The sequence below is a fragment of the Myxocyprinus asiaticus genome, chromosome 28, assembly GCF_019703515.2.
Source record: "Myxocyprinus asiaticus isolate MX2 ecotype Aquarium Trade chromosome 28, UBuf_Myxa_2, whole genome shotgun sequence".
NCBI classification, from domain to species: Eukaryota; Metazoa; Chordata; class Actinopteri; order Cypriniformes; family Catostomidae; genus Myxocyprinus; species Myxocyprinus asiaticus.
The window spans coordinates 2,812,029-2,832,123 of NC_059371.1; the positions used below are offsets into that span (position 1 = coordinate 2,812,029).

Sequence of the window (20,095 nt, forward strand, 5' to 3'; positions counted from 1 at the left end):
CAAACACCAACACCTCCTGCAACCCCCCTCCTCTCCCCTCCTGCTACTCAGCCTGCACTTAAGATCTGTGAAGATGATGTGTGCCATTTCTTTTGGAAACAAAAGATAAGGAAAGCTTCAGGCCCAGATGGCATTTCACCTGCATGTCTTAGATCCTATGCTAACTAGCTGGCCCCCATCTTCACACTGATTTTCAATAGATCACTGGAGCAATGTGAATTCCCATGCTGCTTCAAACGCTCAATCATCATTCCTGTCCCAAAGATACCCAAAATCACAGGACTTAATGACTACAGACCTGTCACCCTGACATCTGTGGTCATGAAGTCATTTGAGAGACTGGTGTTGGCCCACCTAAAGGACATCACTGGACCCTTTCTAGATCCCCTTCAATTTGCTTATCGAGCAAACAGGTCTGTGGATGATGCAGTCAACTTGGGATTGCATCATATCCTGCAACATCTGGACAGACCAGGGACATATGCAAGGATCCTTTTTGTGGACTTCAGTTCGGCTTTCAACATCCCAGCTATTATCCAGACTAAATTACACCAACACTCTGTTTCCACGTCTATCTGTCAGTGAATTACCAGCTTTCTGACGGACAGGCAGCAGCTTGTGAGACAGGGGAAATTCACTTCCAGCACCTGTACAATCAGCACTGGTGCCCCCCAGGGATGTGTGCTCTCCTCACTATTCTCCCTCTACACCAACAACTGCATCGCCAAGGGCCCCTCTGTCAAGCTCCTGAAGTTTGCAGACAACACCACTGCCATCGGCCTCATCCAAGATGACAATGAGTCTGCATACAGAAGGGAGGTTAAACAGCTGGCTGTCTGGTGCAGTCAAAACAACCTTGAGCTGAACATGCTCAAAATGGTGGAGATGATTGTGGACTTTAGGAGGAACACCCCAACACTGACACCCCTCACCATTCTAAACAGCACTGTGGCAGCAGTGGAGTCATTCAGGTTCCTGGGCACTACCATCTCACAGAACCTGAAGTGGGAGACCCACATTGACTCCATTATGAAAAAGCCCCAGCAGAGGTTGTACTTCCTTCGCCAGCTGAGGAAGTTCAACCTGCCACAGGCGCTGCTGATACAGTTCTACTCAGCAGTCATTGAGTCTGTCCTCTGCACTGCAATATCTGTCTGGTTTGGTTCAGCTATGAAATCGGATATCAGAAGACTACAAAGGACAATTCGGACTGCCGAGAGGATTATTGGTTGCCCCTGCCCTCCCTTCAAGAACTATACACTTCCAGAGTGAGGAAAAAGGCTGGAAAAATCACTCTGGACCCCACTCACCCTGCCCACTACCTTTTTGAACTGTTGCCTTCTGAGCTCTGAGCACCCGAACCGTCAGGCACAGGAACAGTTTTTTCCCTCAGGCTATCTTTCAACAGATAAAACTGCCCCATTGAGCAATAATTAATGTGCAATACACAGCTTAGTCTTTTTATATTTATCCAACACATCCAACCTCTTCTGCCATTATATTCCCTTGCGCTGTATATAACCGATTTGTATTTAGATTTGCACTACGTATGTGTATGTGTGTATGTATGTATATATGTGTATGTGTGTATATGTATGTATGTGTGTGTATGTGTATATATTGTCTATTGTGTATTCTATATATACTTTATTTTCTTTTCAATGTTTATTTTTTATTCAATTTTTAATTCTTTTTAAAAGTCTTGTTGCTGTTTTTGTATGGTTGTACACTGGAAGCTCCTGTCACCATGACAAATTCCTTGTATGTGTAAGCATACTTGGCAATAAAGCTCATTCTGATTCTGATATTATTATAGTAATCCTGTAGTAACCATGATTAAAGGAATATTCCAGGTTCAATACAATGACGATGTAATGTCAACAAACCTTAAAACGACTGTAAAAATTACAAAATAAACAACTTTACAGCTCAAATAATACACAAGTTTGAACAGAGGAATTAATGTAAGTGTAATTAATGTAAATTATAAGCTTCAAATTTCTGCTTTTAAACCCTCCAAAAATTGGCCACATTCACTTCCATTGTAAGTGCCTCACTGTACCCCAAACTTTTGCTTGTTTTAAAGAAAGTCAAAATTAGTTTTGTGGTAATCAACACTATGCCACAAATGCTGTCAATTGAGCTTAACTTGTATTTAACCTGGAATATTCCTTTAATTTTGTGGTTACTATGGTTTTACTACAAACATCATGGTTAAACTATGGTTACTGTAGTAAAACAATGATTAATTTTCATAAGGGAATGTCACCCTAATTAAATGTTATATGATATAATTGAATTGTGCGTGTTTCTAGTACACTTTTGTGATTGCGTAAGCACATACAGTAGCCGATAACAACAGAAGCATCTTAAAAATGTGAAGTCTTGACACTTACTCATGGAGGGAAGTTTCTCGGGGCAGACCTGATCAGGCATGTACGTAAAGTCCTCAGGGAGGAATGAAGTGGTGGGCACATCTGTCTCGCTCAAATTAAACTCATATGTGTAGTCTAAAAACACAGAGAATCAATTATTCATCATCCCAATTACCATACTGTATTTACACAGGATATGACATCGCTACAGACAGGATGTCCAGTGTTCACCAGAAATGAAAATTCTTTCATCATTTACTCATCCTCATGCTATTCTAAACTTCTTCCATGGAAACAAAAAGAGATGCAATCCATACAGTTTCAGTGAATGGGGATTAAAGCTTTTGTGCTTCAAAAATGATGCAACAGCACAAAAAAGTATCCGAAATATCATAAATGTGTTCCACACATCTTGTGCGCGATATTTCAAGACTTATGAGGCAATATGATAGCTTTGTGTGAGGAACAGACAAAAAATAAAGTCGTTATTTACTGAATGTCTTCCCCTCAAGTGAGCTGTTAAACCAGTGTTTGGAAAAGTAATCGACTACAAATGACTAATTACTACTTAATCAGATTACTCCTGATTACGTAATATGAAAAGTAATCACATTACTAATTACTTTACTTTTAAGCTCCTTTCTAAAATACTTTTCATTAAGAAGTTTTTGTTTTTCTGCTTAACATATTACAAATAATGTCTACATTTCCTTCCTTTATTGTCGCACACCCTCGAGCTGTCACAGAAATGCAAACAGACGTACATATGAATTCATATTTTAAATGTATTCTACATAAATAATATAATTTTAGAAATGTGTAACCCTAGTAATTTACTTAAAGTATTTACTTAAGTCAGTAACTGTAATCTGATAACAAGAAATCAAATTGTAATCTGTTACACTACTTTTTTGTAGATTACAGTAACTAATTACTTTGTACACGGATTACACCCAACACTAATAGCAATTTATATTTTGTGGCTCGAAAGCGCCAGTCCCCATTGATTTTCTTGTTTTTGGTTCTACTCATGTGTACTGGTTTGGAGTGATATGAGGATGAGTAAATAATAGCAGAATTTAAATTTTTGGGTACACTATCCCTTCTTTATGAAAATAATGAGAATATTTCATTGTTTTTCATACCTGTACTGTTGATGTTGTAGGCACTGCGCACCACCTGCTCAATAACCTGTGCGCCGATATTCTTCACATTTTCACGGATCTGAATGCCGTGGGCTTGAACCATGAACAGGTATTCATTAACTGACGAGAGAGAGAGAGAGAGATAGGCCATTTTCATACTGACACAAAACATAATTATTGAAACTTGTGGCTAGAACGACCATCTTAAAGGGCCATCAGCACAACTGTATGCGCAGAAGTGAGAAATCACAGAGAAACAGTGCGAGAGAAGAACATAAAATAATAATCTCATCTTCCATTCCACATTTGAACTGATGAACCAGTGTGAACCAATGGCATTGGCATCAATAGCTAAGTTTCTTTCTACGTATTTTACTGTCAATTTTGGGATATCACAATAAAACTGCTGGATAGAAACAAACATGCGAATGAAATCTCTAAAATGCACATAAAAAATAAAAATAAAAAAAAACATTTAATTTGCACTGTAAGTAGTAAGTCATTTATTACATTTAATATTAGAGCCATAGTGGCTTCAACTTCCATTTTCATTTCTTCCATTTTTCATTTCATTTTGGGGTGGAAACGCTGATTTATTCGCAAATTGTTTTTGAAATACTCAAAATTGGGCGCATAAATAAAATTTGTAACTTTAGGTTTGTGCTGTAAAAGTATTGTTCATTGTTATTTCATGATAACTAATGTAGTTAACTAATGTTTAAAAAAATGCAACCTTATTATAAAGTGTTACAAAACTACAATATTTGCCATTGGGGTTAGAAAAATTATTATTACACAATTTTGCTTTTTAAATAAGTGTATTGTGTTTTAAGGATATTCACATATTTTTTAAAAACTAATTGTTGTGGTGTTCTTATTTCTGTCTGGCTTTTCAAATCTGTGGACTGAATGTGTTAGTCTAGTCTACAGTTATTTTTTAGTTTTTTTTTTTTTTTTCAGAAATGGACAGGCGTTGTTGTTCCACATTCAGTCAGTTGCTCACTTCCAAAAATAACCTTATGTTCATGCATTAATGTGCCATCATACATCCAGTGCTGGACTGTGTCCTCATAAGTGTGTGTGCGTCCTGTTCTGAGAAAGACAATGACTCTTAACAGTGTGTGCAGACTGGCACATCCCTTAAACCAGTGGTTCTCAATCTTTTTACTCCACGGCCCCCCACTGTCCAAGACAAAATTTGAAGACCCCCTAGCCCGAAACTACACGTGTCTGATTAAAATAATTAATCATGGATAATTTTTGATTCTTGAAGTTTCAGAAAGAGTCTGTTTATAATTTGTAGGCATCCATCTTAAAGTATTTTTTAACATTTTAATTATGTCCGCGTCAAAAAACTGCCATAAAAATATTATATATTAATATTATTTTCCACTTTCAATTAGTTAATTTTTGTAACCAACATCAGTCCTGATCATAACTACCAAATATTCATTCATTTTCAGGATTTTAACCCTTTAAATGCCAGTTTGTTTAAATAATGCCACTGTTGTTTTTAACACACACACACACACACACACACACACACACACGTTGGTGCGACTATCATTATGAGGACTCTCCATAGACATAATGATTTTTATACTGTATGAACTATAGATTCTATCCCCTAAACCTAACCCTCACAAAAAACTTTCTGCATTTTTACATTTTCAAAAAAACATAATTTAGTATGTTTTTTTAAGTGATTTGAATTATGGGGACACTAGAAATGTCCTCATAAACCACATTTATAGCATAATACCCTTGTAATTACCAGTTTGTAACCTAAAAAAAAGTCCTCGTAAACCACCTAAACCCGCCCACACACACACACACACACACACAAACACACACACACATTTCTCAATACACACATAAAAAACACACTCTGACATCCATACCAACACACCCACACAATTTTAACTGCATCATTTATTCAATTGGCCTGCAGTGCTCTATAATACAGCAAACAGAAAATAGGAAAAAAGCATGTATTTGCTCCATAGGCTAAACATGAGAAAAATGGCGTCATCTGGTGGAAAAAAAAAAAATTAAAATTAAATTTTAAAGCCAGGGCTCTAGAATGAAAGGATAATATCATAGAATTCATGATTTTATGCTTTAATGGCACTGGGATCAAATATTGCAGTTTTAATGGGTTTCAATGGGGACATTTTTGTCCTGAAGGTCTTGAGTGTAACTATTTTGTGTACACAGTGTATTATATATACTGAGGTTGAAATATCAAAATTCTCCCCAAAATAAACACCTTTGGCAAAATGTATGGCATTGGAATTAACACAGCCAACATGATCGAAAAAACAAAAATGATAAAGACAAAAATCTCCCTAAGGTCGCACAAGGGTTAAGTAGGATTATTTTAATGATTTTAATATTTCTTATTTTAAATTAATTTTAAGTCATCTTGAGGCCCCCTTGGAATCGTGCTGATGCCCTCTAGTGGGTCCCGGCCCCATGGTTGAGAACCACTGCCTTAAACAACCCACAGATCTTCATACATGTGCCCTTCTCAGTTTTATATGTAGTGAACAATGTGTTAAAATTCCACTTAGACAGACACGTCTGCTAATGTGCTAAATTAACCGGTGGGTCATGACCCAAAAATGGGCCACAGGTCTGTTCTGATAGGTCAGCAGGAAACAAAACAGTGCTAAATGGAAATTATAAATGCTAACATAACTATATAATCATGTTTAGTTAGGATAGCAAAAAAAGTAAAGTAAATATCTGTTATTGTTGTTGACTTTTGAAGCCATACCTCCAATAAAACTACAGTATTTGTGCACAAATTCATAAAAAAAACCATGAACAAAAGTATTCAACAGAACAACGACCCAGACCACATTAAATACAGGTTCACTTGCCACAAGGAGAAACATTGTTTGTGCCGATTATGTGTTTGGAGCTTTGAATTATTGGCTTCTAAGAGCATGAAAGCATCAATTTTAATTTTGTATGACAGGGGCGGACTGGGAAGAAACCAGTTGAGAAGCACTGATCTGCAACAGCCTTGTGCATTTTTAAATCTCTAAAACCTTCCAAAACCTGAAGACAAATCTTCAAACCCTAAAACATACTCAGAGGAATCCTAGGAATGTACAAGACCACCTTAAGCTGAAGACCTCCCAAGCGTGTAGTGTGTGTGTGTGCGTGTGTGCGCCTCATTCCTCTCGGTCTGACTAATGCAAATACATGTAGAAAACAACATTAATTGGAAATGAGGTAATTCAGAAATTCCCTTACAAACATTAAAGAGCATATTATCACATAAGGTGCTTCACAAAACATCATAAGTAACAAGTTACACCATCAAAAATGAAGGTACATTTAAAGTATCTTATTCACCATTGTACAGAAGTTAGTTTGAGTCCTCTAATCTGATTGGTCAAGCGGTGCTCCAAGAGTGCTGATATTCAGTATCCTTCTTCGTATTAGCGGTGCTTGCTTTAGCAAAGCATCACTATTATTATCTCACAAACTTATTATTATTCCGGACAATATTTTTTTACCTAACTCATCCCGCACCATTTGTCATACAACCTTCAACGAGGTGTCAAATCGACCGGGTTATTGAGGAGAGGTGTGCTATGACTTTTCTAATTATGTACCCCTGGGAGGTAAAAAACTGCCCCAAAAAATCACAGACTAAACAGTGACAAGAAATTTGTCAGATCATATCTCCAGATCAGAAAGTCATAGAGACTTCAGGGATGGCTTGTTTTACTTTGGTTAACAATCAGTCATTGAATATCACCTTGGAAACTACTTAGCCATGCCCTAGCAACCATTTAGAGGACCCTAGCAACAAACTCCATTGACTTCCATTCAAAATGGCTTAGATGGATATCTCCGGATCAGAATGTCGTAGAGACTTCAGATTGAGCTCATTACACTCAGGCCAGCAAGCAGCCTTTTTAGTATCACCCTGGTAACTGCCCAGCAACCAGATGGGCTTACCCTATCAACCGTATTGCAAAGCCCATATCTCTGCACCACAACATCGTAGAGACTTCAACTTTGGCTTTTTTGATTCAGAATACCTAGCAGCCTTTAAGTATCACCCTGGAAACTACTTAGCCACACCCTAGCAACTATTTGGAGCACCCTAGCAACTAAACCCCATTGACTTCCATTCAAAATGGCCCAGTGGGATATCTTCGGATCAGAAGACTTCAGTGTTGGCTCGTTTGACTTATTAGTATCACCCTGGCAACTGCCTAGCAACCAGATGGGGTCACCCTAGCAACCAAATTTCAACACACATATCTCTGCAGCACAACGACATGCAGGTGGGCTCATTTGACTCAAGATAGAAAGCAACCTTTTTATTATTACCCTGGCAACTGCCTAGCAACCAGATGGAACACTTTTGTAACTGCAGAACACCCATTTCTCTGTACCTGAACATCTTACAGTTGTGGGAGGTGGCCTCTTTCAACTTGGGGCAGTTGGTGGGACACTGTGGTGATGAATTTTGCAACGGCAAGGACCACTCACATTTTCTTCAGGAAATGTACCTACCTAGTTAATAATAATAATAATGATTTTTCTGCCTTAAGAGTGTCTGGGAAGCAAAAACCGCAAGTCATAGAGACACCAAACTGTAAGGGATAATCCACGGCTAGGTTGCGTTAAATTATTTTAATGCAGGACATGGAGGCAAGGAAACAACCGACTCTAAGTGTTTAACGCACACCTAGCCGTGGATTATCTACTTATACCATGGTCACTTGCCAGCATTGATTAGTTACAGCTGTCATTGATTTTTACAGTGCAAATTTTGACTGGAACAATAACAATAACGTTTAACTTTTTCTACAGGTTGAGAAATCTAGAGTTCTGCCCGTTCTAAATCACAGACCGAGAAAAAGTAGTGCGATAATATCACAGGATTTTTGGAGACCAAACACTCTTTAAAACTGTGAATTTAAATACTCAATGCAGAAATAATAGCAGCCACATAATGTAGAAGGGTTGGCACACCTCAGAACATGTAATAAAGTCATTTTCACAATAATGAGGAAAAACTGGTGTTGCTGACGTGACGTGATGTAAAAGTATCACTTGCTGTTCATGTTGAGGAGAAAATAATCCAAAAAGCTCTAATCATGCAGACTTTGACCTCTGAGGCATCCATATGGTATCCATTAAGGCTACATGATTGATTGAATTAAAAATGAAATCGCAATGTGACCTTACACCATTACAAAAGGCTGCTTGTTATGAAACAGTCTCTATCCATTCAGAGCTTCAGTCAGCGATGTGTGATCGCGGGGCGCACTCTAGCGCACACGTTGAGCAGGGCAGCAATTTTAGATGATGTTTTTCAATATAAATGATCTTGCCTTGTCTTGACGAACTGCGAAAGATGCATTAAATAGGTCGAGGTTACCTTCTCTGCCCCTCCATGCAAAACAGCTGAATGTCAAACCACACTTTCCTCACAAGCACTTTGGGTGAGTTATACAGGACTGATGAACACTGTTGTCTTTTCTTTGTTTCCTGTAGCTTTACAGTTGATTTAAAGATGGCATAATGATGTTGCATGACTTAATGATGTGGTTTTGTGATGGTTAATCTCAGCTCTGAGACTCATCAGCCTTGATATACTGTATGTCTGGAGGTCGTTTGAAAAGAGGTATTAAACTTTCAAAATGTCTCATTATGGAGCACAGCAGAGTAGACATCTTAATATAGAACGGTGATCAAAAATGACTAGAATTACCTGTGCATCAAACAGTTTTAATGCAACCATTCCAACCAATCAGAATTGAGTATTCGAACAGACCATGGTATATATTATATTATATTATATTAGATTATATTATATTATATTATATTATTATATTATATAATATTATATTATATTATTAAAAACAATATTGTTCAACTCCCCTAAATCTAACCCTCACACAAACCTTTCCGCATTTTCATAAAGACATTATCTAGTATGTTTATTAATATTTGTATATTATCATATTAAATGTTTTTTTTTAGATTGTATATGTTTATTGTCATATGATTGTTTTCCTAGTGGGGAAACTTTGGCTGCTCTACACAATATAGCTGAATTCAAGTTTTACCATCATTGTGGGGACATTCGATACACAAAACCAACACACACACACACACACAATCACACACTGTGTTGATGGGCTGGTATCTGTGAAATTGTGTTCTCTGTTTTGCAGAAAAGATCTCTTGAACAATGCATATAAATTAAATTATGAATCCATTAAAATAAACACACTGAGTAAATCAATTTGTACCACAAAGGGACTGACGCATTTGTTGTTGTTTTCCCCTGATCAAATGAGAAAAGCCACAAATCAAATAATGCCATGAAATTTACGCTTGAGGAGTTACACGCCCGAGGTTCACCCTCATTCACCAACACAACACTCTCAATCTGAACTCTGAAGGATGTGACAGCCAAAAGTTTCCATTTATCCACATCCATCCACTGACCATCTGTCACAATATCTGAATCTACAGCAACATCACACAACTTTACAGTTGTTTTATAATCATTTTCACACATTTCTCAGTTCTGAGAACACATTTTCCAAACCCTTCATACAGTTTTCTTTTCCCACATTCACCTTGACACAGCAGTTCATCTCTCTTTCAGTGTCCACTACAACCACCAAAGTACTTCATACATGTCTCATTCTACCATGTTCTTGATGGCACAGCCATCAAGAACATCTGTTTTCAACTGGTTAATCATTCATGACACTGTCCATAAAACTCTACCATTTCAAGATCATTGGAAGAATCTTTTTTAAAGAATCTTGGATTTTTTCATTTTTTTCTTTACAGAAGCAGAATTGTCTTACAGTATTGTGTTGCATACACTGCAGTACACTAGAGAAAATCACTTGTGTAATAAAAATGTAATGCTTCAAAGCTTTTTTGTCTTTTTTGCATATGGTAAGCCAAAAAAATACAATAAAAATGAAACTGTATGTCTTCTTTGGGGGTTACTTAGATAAAGCGCATGGTATTCGACTAGTCATGTGATCTCAACATGACGGCTCCCATGAGGTGACCCGCTCCATGTAGAATAAAACAGCTTTTACAAGGTTACTGATGTGACTGAAGTCTTCAGGCCTTATTTCCTGTCTTAAGTGCAGCGCTATGCGATAGGTTATTTATGCAAAGTCAGTGGGTAGGGCCGTGAAGTTTTGGTACTTTGGTGCAAGCATGTGCTATATATAGCCGCAAGGGTTGGAAAATCATGCTGCAAAGTGCTAATGGGCTGGGTCAAGTGCAATTTTATTCTAAAGTTCTTCTCCGGTTTTTGCACCATCTGCATTGATTTATATATTCCATTCCCTGTCAAGCATTGATAACATTTATAAGAAGTTGGTAGTGTAAATTCTCATCAGGATTTAGATGTACGTATTGTTAAATTATAGAGAATGTAAGTATTATTAATCATATTGATCAAGTGACAGAAATCATGGCTAGTATTCAGTGGCGGATTTAGACATGGGCAACATGGGCAGGGCGGCATCTTACCGGTGGCGGCACGAGGCGCCCACACAGGTGGGCACTTGAACTCCACTAGCCATCTCATCACCCACAAGCCCCTCCCCCTGAAGTGGGTTTCACCCAGGGCGCCATACAAGCTAGAACTGCTACTGCTGGTACTTTAATACAGTGAAAAAAACACTCTATTAGCATAACATAAATATATATAAATAAATACAAATTTCCAACATACTTTTGAATGTCCATGTACTAAAATAAAATATTTGATGCCATGAGTGTACCTTCATTTACTATTACTATTATTTTGAATGGCCATGGAAAATGAAGCAATGTGATAACAATTTTACCTAGTCGCAAAAATAGTCGCAGAGCTAATGTGTGCTTCTAAATCACTTGCACCTTTATTAGCCACTGACACATAAGTGCCAGCTTTACATGTCATACATTCTGCTTCCCACGCATCTTGACCAGGATGAAAGTATGGGATTTTTTTGTGCAAATCTTCTGTAAATTTGCACTTTCATTTGGGCATTGTTTCTACTCAGCTGTCATTTGCTGCTACTGTCAAGCAACTGTTTGATGCTGATCACAATAGTGCTTCGCGCGCTCGCGGAGAGATTGACAGGCAGGAATTTGGCCAATAGTTGCTGCAAGTGTCTTATAATAAATTGGTGTGCGAGAAGGCGGGACTTACAAAGTGGGGTTAAAGCAATGCAAATATGTGTGCACACACAATGAAGTATTAGACCAGATGCACATCATAACGCAATTAAAGCAGAATCCCGGACATTTTCACAAATTTAGAAATCCCGGCCGGATGCTTTTTTAAGGTCCGAAAAAGAGGACATATCCGGGAAAATGAGGACGTATGGTCACCCTACCTTCTGGTGAAATCTCCAAACTGCAAATGTAGGAACTGAATGCACACTTTGTGCCGAGAATAGACATGGTTTTGAAACGCAGTGACTTATTTCTCAGGAAAGTAGCAAACTGTGCTCTCTGCACTGGCATAAAAATGGTATAAGACGGAGCGCACGGTCATTGCGCCTAGCATTGGACCTAACACGGTCATGAAAATGACATTTCTTTAGGGGTACAACTTTTTAAATGAGGATAAAGTTTCTAAGTGCAAATTGAAAATGTTACTGAGTTAATGAGGTGCTCTGGTTGACTTCAGACTCAACAGATGACCAGAGAGTGTCTTGTGACTTCAGTAAGCTGTGATCACATGATTATATGCGAGTGCTGCTGCTGCTGCTGTGTGTGTCTGTGTGTGTATGTAGTGTTTTACTTAACTACATTAGGTAACATGAACTAACAATAAACAATGTTAAAAAGTTAATGTTTAAACTTACAATTAATAAGTGTGTTTTCATAAATGAACATTAACTAGGATTAATAAATGCAATACCCCATTGGCAAATAGTTTCACTTGCTTTAAGCATAAATTTAGCTTGCTTCAAGTAAATTTATTTTGTTTTAAGGATGTTTAGGTAAACAAGACAAAAGAAAATTAATATATTAATTTTTTAGTTTTTTTCATTACAAACTAAAGTGAATGCACACACACGTGACCTGGTCTGAACTCTGCACCAGATCACATGAAGTCCGATCATGGGTTACTCATAAGGCATCATTGTAGCCAGCACACATACATACAAAGTTTCTCAATAACGACACTCACTGATAGGTTCAAAGCATCATTCTTACTATTGCTCAAGATTGTAACAAGCGCTCAAAATACCTTAGCAACCACATAGCAATGCACTACAGTAGCATCCAGTAAGAAAACATTAGTAACCATGGTACCCTGGAAACCACCAATTCAGTTTCAAAAGTAAATGTAGAAATCTTGTCACAGGATACACTGGCAGCCAAAAGTTTGGAATAATGTAGAGATTTTGCTGTTTCGGAAGGAAATCGGTCCTTTATTTCACCAAAGTGGCATTCAACTGATCACAAAGTATAGTCAGGACATTACTGATGTAAAAAACAGCACCATCACTATTTGAAAAAAGTCATTTTTGATCAAATCTAGACAGGCCCCATTTCCAGCAGCCATCACTCCAACACATTATCCTTGAGTATTCATGCTAAATTGCTCATTTGATACTAGAAAATCACTTGCCATTATATCAAACACAGTTGAAAGCTATTTGGTTTGTTAAATGAAGCTTAACATTGTCTTTGTGTTTGTTTTTGAGTTGCCACAGTATGCAATAGACTGGCATGTCTTAAGGTCATATTAGGTCAAAAATGATAAAAAAAGAAACAGCTTTTTCTAGAAACTCGTCAGTCAATCATTGTTTTGAGGAATGAAGGCTATACAATGCTTGAAATTGCCAAAAAACTGAAGATTTCATACAAAGGTGTACACTACAGTCTTCAAAGACAAAGGACAACTGGCTCTAACAAGGACAGAAAGAGATGTGGAAGGCCAGATGTACAACTAAACAAGAGGATAAGTACATCAGAATCTCTAGTTTGAGAAATAGACACCTCACATGTCCTCAGCTGACAGCTTCATTGAATTCTACCTGCTCAACACCAGTTTCATGTACAACAGTAAAGAGAAGACTCAGGGGTGCAGGCCTTATGGGAAGAATTGCAAAGAAAAAGCCACTTTTGAAACAGAAAATCAAAAAGAAAAGGTTAGAGTGGGCAAAGAAACAGACATTGGACAACAGATAATTGGAAAAAAGTGTTATGGATCTTAACCCCACAAGACAGTCTTAACCCGACAAGACAGTCACATCTATGGCAAGTGCTACAGGAAGTGTGGGATGAAATGTAGTTGACAGTTGCAGTTGTCTTTCCTGTGTTGAAATGCAATATTTCCTATTGAAACTGGAAGTTGAGGAGGGACATATTGAAGCCTGTCCCTGTTTTTAAGCATCCTAAAGCCTTACTTACTTCACAGACATGAACCATGATTTTCTACTTTCTATAGAGCACAACAGTCTGGTTCCGGAAGTAAAAATTCCATTATTGTCAACTGGGGTAGGGTGGAATAATAGGGTTCAAAACAGTGTTATTATGAATGCAAAATTCTCATCAGGATTTAGATGTACGTATTGTTAAATTATAGAGAATGTAAGTATTATTAATCATATTGATCAAGTGACAAAGAAATCATGGCTGGTATTCAGTGGCGGATTTAGACATGGGCGACATGGGCGGCCGCCCAGGGCGGCATCTTACCGGTGGCGGCACGAGGCGCCCACACAGACAAGTGGGCACCTGAACCCCACTAGCCATCTCATCACCCACAAGCCCCTCCCCCTGAAGTGGGTTTCACCCAGGGCGCCATACAAGCTAGAACTGCTACTGCTGGTATTATCTGTGATTGTCAGGCACATTATTTGTTGAGATTGGGGTGGGGTGGAATAATAGGTTTCAAAACAGTGTTACGCAAACTTTAATACAGTGAAAAAGACACTCTATTAGCATAACATAAATATATATAAATAAATACAAATTTCCAACATACCTTTGAATGTCCATGTATTAAAATAAAATATTTGATGCCATGAGTGTACCTTCATTTACTATTACTATTATTTTGAATGGCCTTGGAAAATGAAGCAATGTGATAACAATTTTACCTGGTCGCAAAAAGTAGTCCGTTAATTTACCTGATGAACTTTCACCTTTTGCTGACCCTTTATGCTTCGCAGAGCTAATGTGTGCTTCTAAATCACTTGCACCTTTATTAGCAACTGACACATAAGTGCCAGCTTTACATGTCATACATTCTGCTTCCCACGGATCTCGACCTGGACGAAACCATGGGAATTTTTTGTGCAAATCTTCTGGAAATTTGCACTTCCGTTTGGGCATTGTTTCCACTCAGCTGTCATTTGCTGCTACTGTCAAGCAACTGTTTGATGTCGAACACAACAGCGCTTCGTGCGTTTGTGGAGAGATTGACAGGCAGGAATTTGGCCAATAGTTGCTGCAAAGCCTCTTATAATCGACCAATTGGTGTGTGAGAAGGCGGGACTTACAAAAAGGGGTTAAAGCAATGCAAATATGCATGCACACACAATGAAGTATTAGACCAGATGCACATCATAATGCAACTAAAGCAGAATCCCGGACATTTTCGCAAATTTAGAAATCCCGGCTGGACGCTTTTTTAAGGTTCGAAAAAGAGGACATATCCGGGAAAAAGAGGACATATCCGGGAAAAAGAGGACATATGGTCACCCTATTTAAAGACAGACCTACAGTGAGCTCCGAGGTTGTTCATCAATGGTATACAGTATGCTTCTGTTGTAGACATCAGTCTGTGTTCATTTTTCATATTTATTAGCGTTATTCCTGGTTAAGAATTACACTATCCATGATCCGGCAGAGAAACGCTCAGCATTAACAGAATCGCAATCAACAAATCTACATTTTTCTCATGTTAGCATATTGCTAAGCTAAAAACACAATACTCTAATAAGCATACAAATATATCCTGCACACAAATATTGGGTAAAATAATAATTTTTCAAATTAGATCGAACTACTTTTATTGAAACTTTTTAGAATTGATGAAATAAAAGTTTAAGTATATTTATAATCAGCATTACTCTCACGTTAGCATGTTGCTATAATAACATAAATTATACTCTAATAAGCATACAAATACGTTGCACACAAATTTTTGGTAAAAATATATATTTTTTTAATTAGATTGAACAATTTTTATTAACGCTTTTAGTACTGATGTAATGTGGTACACAGTAAGTATATTTATAATCAGCATTTCTCTTTCATTAGCATGTTGCTAAGATAACATAAATGATACTCTAATAAGCATTCAAATACATTGCACACACAAGTTCTGGGTAAAAATGAAATATAAGTATTTTTTATAAAAAAAATATTAAAATACTTTTGAAACACTCTCAAACTACTTATAAATTTGTGTATAAATCTGAATATTTGCAATAAAATTAAAATATATTGTTTCTATACTTATTGGGCTGTCAATTGGGCAGAGAAACTAAATTCAAATTTTTATTGATGTTGCACATCAACAGGTAAAACTGATACCTGTTGATGTCACTTTACTTAATTTAGTTCACATTTACTATATAGTCTAGTCAAAAAAGAGTTAATAATGTTGACAAATTATACAGATGTATAATTTGTCAACATTATGAACAATTTTGAACCGCACGCTATATAGTAAATGTGAACTCATTTATGTAAAGTTAAATTCAAATTTTAAAAGTCAACTGATTTTTAAATTGACGTTGTTTCCTTAGTCCACAAGAGGGCACATTGAATACATAAACCAGCACTGTGTAACATTATTGCAAAGAACATTCCTCGCTGTTAAAAAAGAGCATTTCATTTTCAATTAATGTGCATAAAACAAATAAAATAAAAAGTTTAAGTCGGTCCATATTTTCAAATGTTAAGTCAACAGTAAAATGGGGGGGGGGGGGTGAATTCACATGTTGTTACACTTACACTGATGCCACAGTACACTACCCCAAACTCAAGCTTCATAATATAGTGAAATACCACACTGTTTTTTATTCATTACAGTTGTATGTAGAGTAGCAATATTCCCAGACAGCAGTGGTATTCAGCTGAACTATGGCTCAGACTATGAGCACAGGTCAGGGGCTGTTCAAACAGACGGAACACAACAGACTGTAACCGAATGCGAGGATCTCGAGACACTCATTTCCAAGTTGAACATCTTTCCTGACAAAGCGTTTAAAAAACTCATTGCTTAATCTGAGAAACGCTTATAAGAGAGGAAGACGCAACGGCCAACTACCTCCACCAACTGCAAGGGGCTGTTTGCAATGCTTTTGCAATCATCCATGTCCTTTTCTATGTAAACGCGTGCTAGACGAACGTCTTTGTTTCTCTTTGTTTTTGTTTATTCAGCATCTCGTGCAGGAGCGCTTTTAAATAGATGCTGTGTCTATTTAAAAAGAACTTTAAAAAGTGTCTCGAGACACCTGCTTTCTGTTAAACTGTATTTGTTGCGCTGTGTCTAGTTTTTTTTTTTTTTTTTACGCAAGAGTGCGTTCGATCTGAAGTCATCATCAATGCTTGGCACACATCCAAAATTCGAATGCACACTTTTAGCATTTGAATGTGCATTTTTTTTTCTTAAATTCAATGAATATTTGAAATTCGATTTTTAATTTGACAGCCCTAATACTTATAATCAACAACTTTAAATAATTTCACGATTACATCATTGGCAATGCTTCATGTGATTGTAGTTCATTCCCTCATGGAAGGCGTTGAGTACACAAAAAAGACAGCATCCTTTGTCTTTTTGTCCGATTTCCAAATACCTTTTTGCTTCAAATCAAAGTTTGTAATTACCTCCGTGAAGTTGGCACCCCATATAATTAAGTAATCACCAAAACTATTCCATTCGTTTGTGCTGTGTTTGTGCTGATTTGTGCCACAAAAATGAACGTTTGTGCTGGTTTGGTGTTTGAGATATTAAGCATTCTTTTTTGGGCTGTGTGACGTCACTCTCCACCCCATCTCGCTCAAATCGCTCCAAACCGGTGCTGGTCGTTTGTGCTCGGTTTGTGCCATTAAAACAAACATTGTAACTATTTCCCTTCCTTAGATATAGCAAGAATGTTTTTGGGAGCAGTGACGTCATTCTCCACCCCATGTCGTCCGAATCGCTCCAAACCGGTGTCATTTGTTTGTGCTCGATTTGTGCCTGTTTGTGCTGTTGAAAGAAACAATCTAACTGATTCCCTTACATAGAAATAACAAAATTATCTCCCGGATCTGTGACGTCATTCATGCATTTACCTCATCTCATCCAATGTACTAATTTTCTGACTCGTTCGTTTGTGCTCTCGGTGCAGGTTTCTTACCGTTGCTGTCATTTTTTTTTTTTTTTTTATATTGACAGTTTGATCATTGGCAGTAACTTCAAGCTTCAAATCCAAATCACATATTTAATTATTTAATATTTAATAAGTCACAGCGATTTGAGCGAGATGGGGTGGAGAGTGACATCACACAGCCCAAAAAAGAATGCTTAATATCTCAAACACCAAACCAGCACAAACGTTCTGACCTTAATATCATTGAGCCACTCTGGGGAAATCTCAAACATGCGGTTCATGCAAGATGACCAAAGACCTGGAGGCATTTTGCCAAGATGAATGGGCAGCTATACCACCTGCAAGAATTTGGGGCCTCATAGACAACTAATACAAAAGACTGCACACTGTCATTGATGCTAAAGGGGGCAATACACAGTATTAAGAACTAAGGGTATGCAGACTTTTGAACAGGGGTCATTTCATTTTTTTCATTGTTGCCATGTTTTGTTTTATGATTGTGCCATTCTGTTATAACCTACAGCTGAATATGAATCCCATAAGAAATAAAAGAAATGTGTTTTGCCTGCTCACTCATGTTTTCTTTAAAAATGGTACATATATTACCACTTCTCCAAGGGTATGCAAACTTTTGAACACAACTGTGTATTGTCTACTCACTTTCCTGCAACAATAAATCTCGCAGCTTTGAAATATGTATCCTTTGAATTGAGCCAAGAGGTCAGTGTGTGACGTTTCAGTCTCCTATTGGTTGCGTGTGCTCTTGTCGTACGAATTGACGGTTCAGAGTTCACCAAGCTTGAACTTTGGTACGCAGTGTAGTACGAAATTACTTTGCATGAGCTTGCGTTTCCGCTCTGCTGCATTCGGATGCATTTGAATGAAAGTGAATGGAGTGCAAAGTGTAGTGCGACTGCCCCTTTAGGGTTAGTTTGGACTAAATATAATGAGATTGATATAAAAACTCTAAAGTCTATGGTGCATCTTCATTTAGATAGCTAAGTAAACATGTATGTGTGTTTGCTTTGAGGGTAGTTCAAGGGTTATAAAATCACTGCCATTTCAGGTTTTTAGTGTGTGTGTGTTTACAGGAAGATTTTTCTTCACCACATGTGCTGAGAATGTAAAATCTCTTCCTTATCTGATTTTACAGTAAGCCCAACTGTACTCTGAATCATCATCACTATTAGTCATTAATAGTTGCAGGGCAGCACCAATTAATTCAGTCCAAAGCTCTTGGAACTGAGGTTTAAACTGACAGAATGCATTCAAAATGTGACGACTGTGCAGGGGTGTAAAGTAAGGAATTACAAATAGTCACTTTACTGTAATTAAGTAGTTTTTCACAGGAATTGTACTTTTTTAAGTAGTTTAAAATTTTTATACTTTAACTTGAGTACATTTTAAGTGCTGTAACTGTACTTTTAATGCGCTATGTTCCCTCTGTCTGTGTTACTACTTCCCTGTCCTGATTTTATTTTTATCTATCAACATGATTGGCTAGGGAGAGTCTCATGACTCCCGACAAATCAAATCACACGTAAAAAACTTGAAAGGCAGCTGTAGATCGGCGCCAACTGTTATGGATGTGGAGGATGCCTCGAACACATTTCAACACCTGAACATCACGGCCGCACCTGAAAGGGATTTTCGCAGTGAAAAAGGCCAATTGCATGATTGTGTCATGTGAGCTTAACTTGCTAAAGCCAGATATCAGCATTAATCCTGCCTCTAATTTGAAGAAACATATTGAGGTAAATTTCATATTTCTGCATACTAGATTCTGTGTGTCTATAACGTAGTCTGTAAATTAGCTATCTATCACTGAGATTATTGGGTTATCAATGTTATCAATAGGGCTGGGCGATAAAACAATCTTGATGTTTATCTGAAAAAAAAGAAAGAGAGATGTCCTCGATATCGATGATAAACTTTTGAGTAATTTTCTATACTTAGCCTATGTTCTACATATAGACCAGGGGTGTTCATTACATCGATCGCGATAGCAAGACAACCACTGGTTGGTTGATCTAGATAAAATATAAAAGATTGACTTTTAATTTCCTGACGTCTGTAGCTGCGCACTGTTTGATTGACAGGCAGCTAATGTTTGTGCGCTAATGCGGATACGCGCCTAAATGGTCAAATACACTTTATAATTCCGCCAGTGCCCGTCTTGGTTAGGCATTAATATAAACGCAGTCGGTTTGGTCTAAAGTGA

General features: G+C 37.4%; 1 protein-coding gene across 2 annotated transcripts in view; it reads right to left on the reverse strand.

The window, feature by feature from the left end:
- Positions 1 to 20,095, reverse strand: part of LOC127418927 (beta-1,4-galactosyltransferase 5-like) — a 53,686-nt gene that overhangs the window by 16,637 nt on the left and 16,954 nt on the right. Inside the window, exons 2-4 of one of the 2 annotated variants that reach the window (XM_051659858.1) lie at positions 11,066 to 11,196; positions 3,521 to 3,640; positions 2,397 to 2,510 (exon numbers count right to left, since the gene is read on the reverse strand). In XM_051659858.1, the coding sequence (XP_051515818.1) occupies positions 2,397 to 2,510; positions 3,521 to 3,640; positions 11,066 to 11,123 (292 nt within the window). In that variant the 5' untranslated portion in view covers positions 11,124 to 11,196. The remainder of the gene's footprint in view (positions 1 to 2,396; positions 2,511 to 3,520; positions 3,641 to 11,065; positions 11,197 to 20,095) is intronic. The other variant, XM_051659857.1, reaches the window with a different exon arrangement.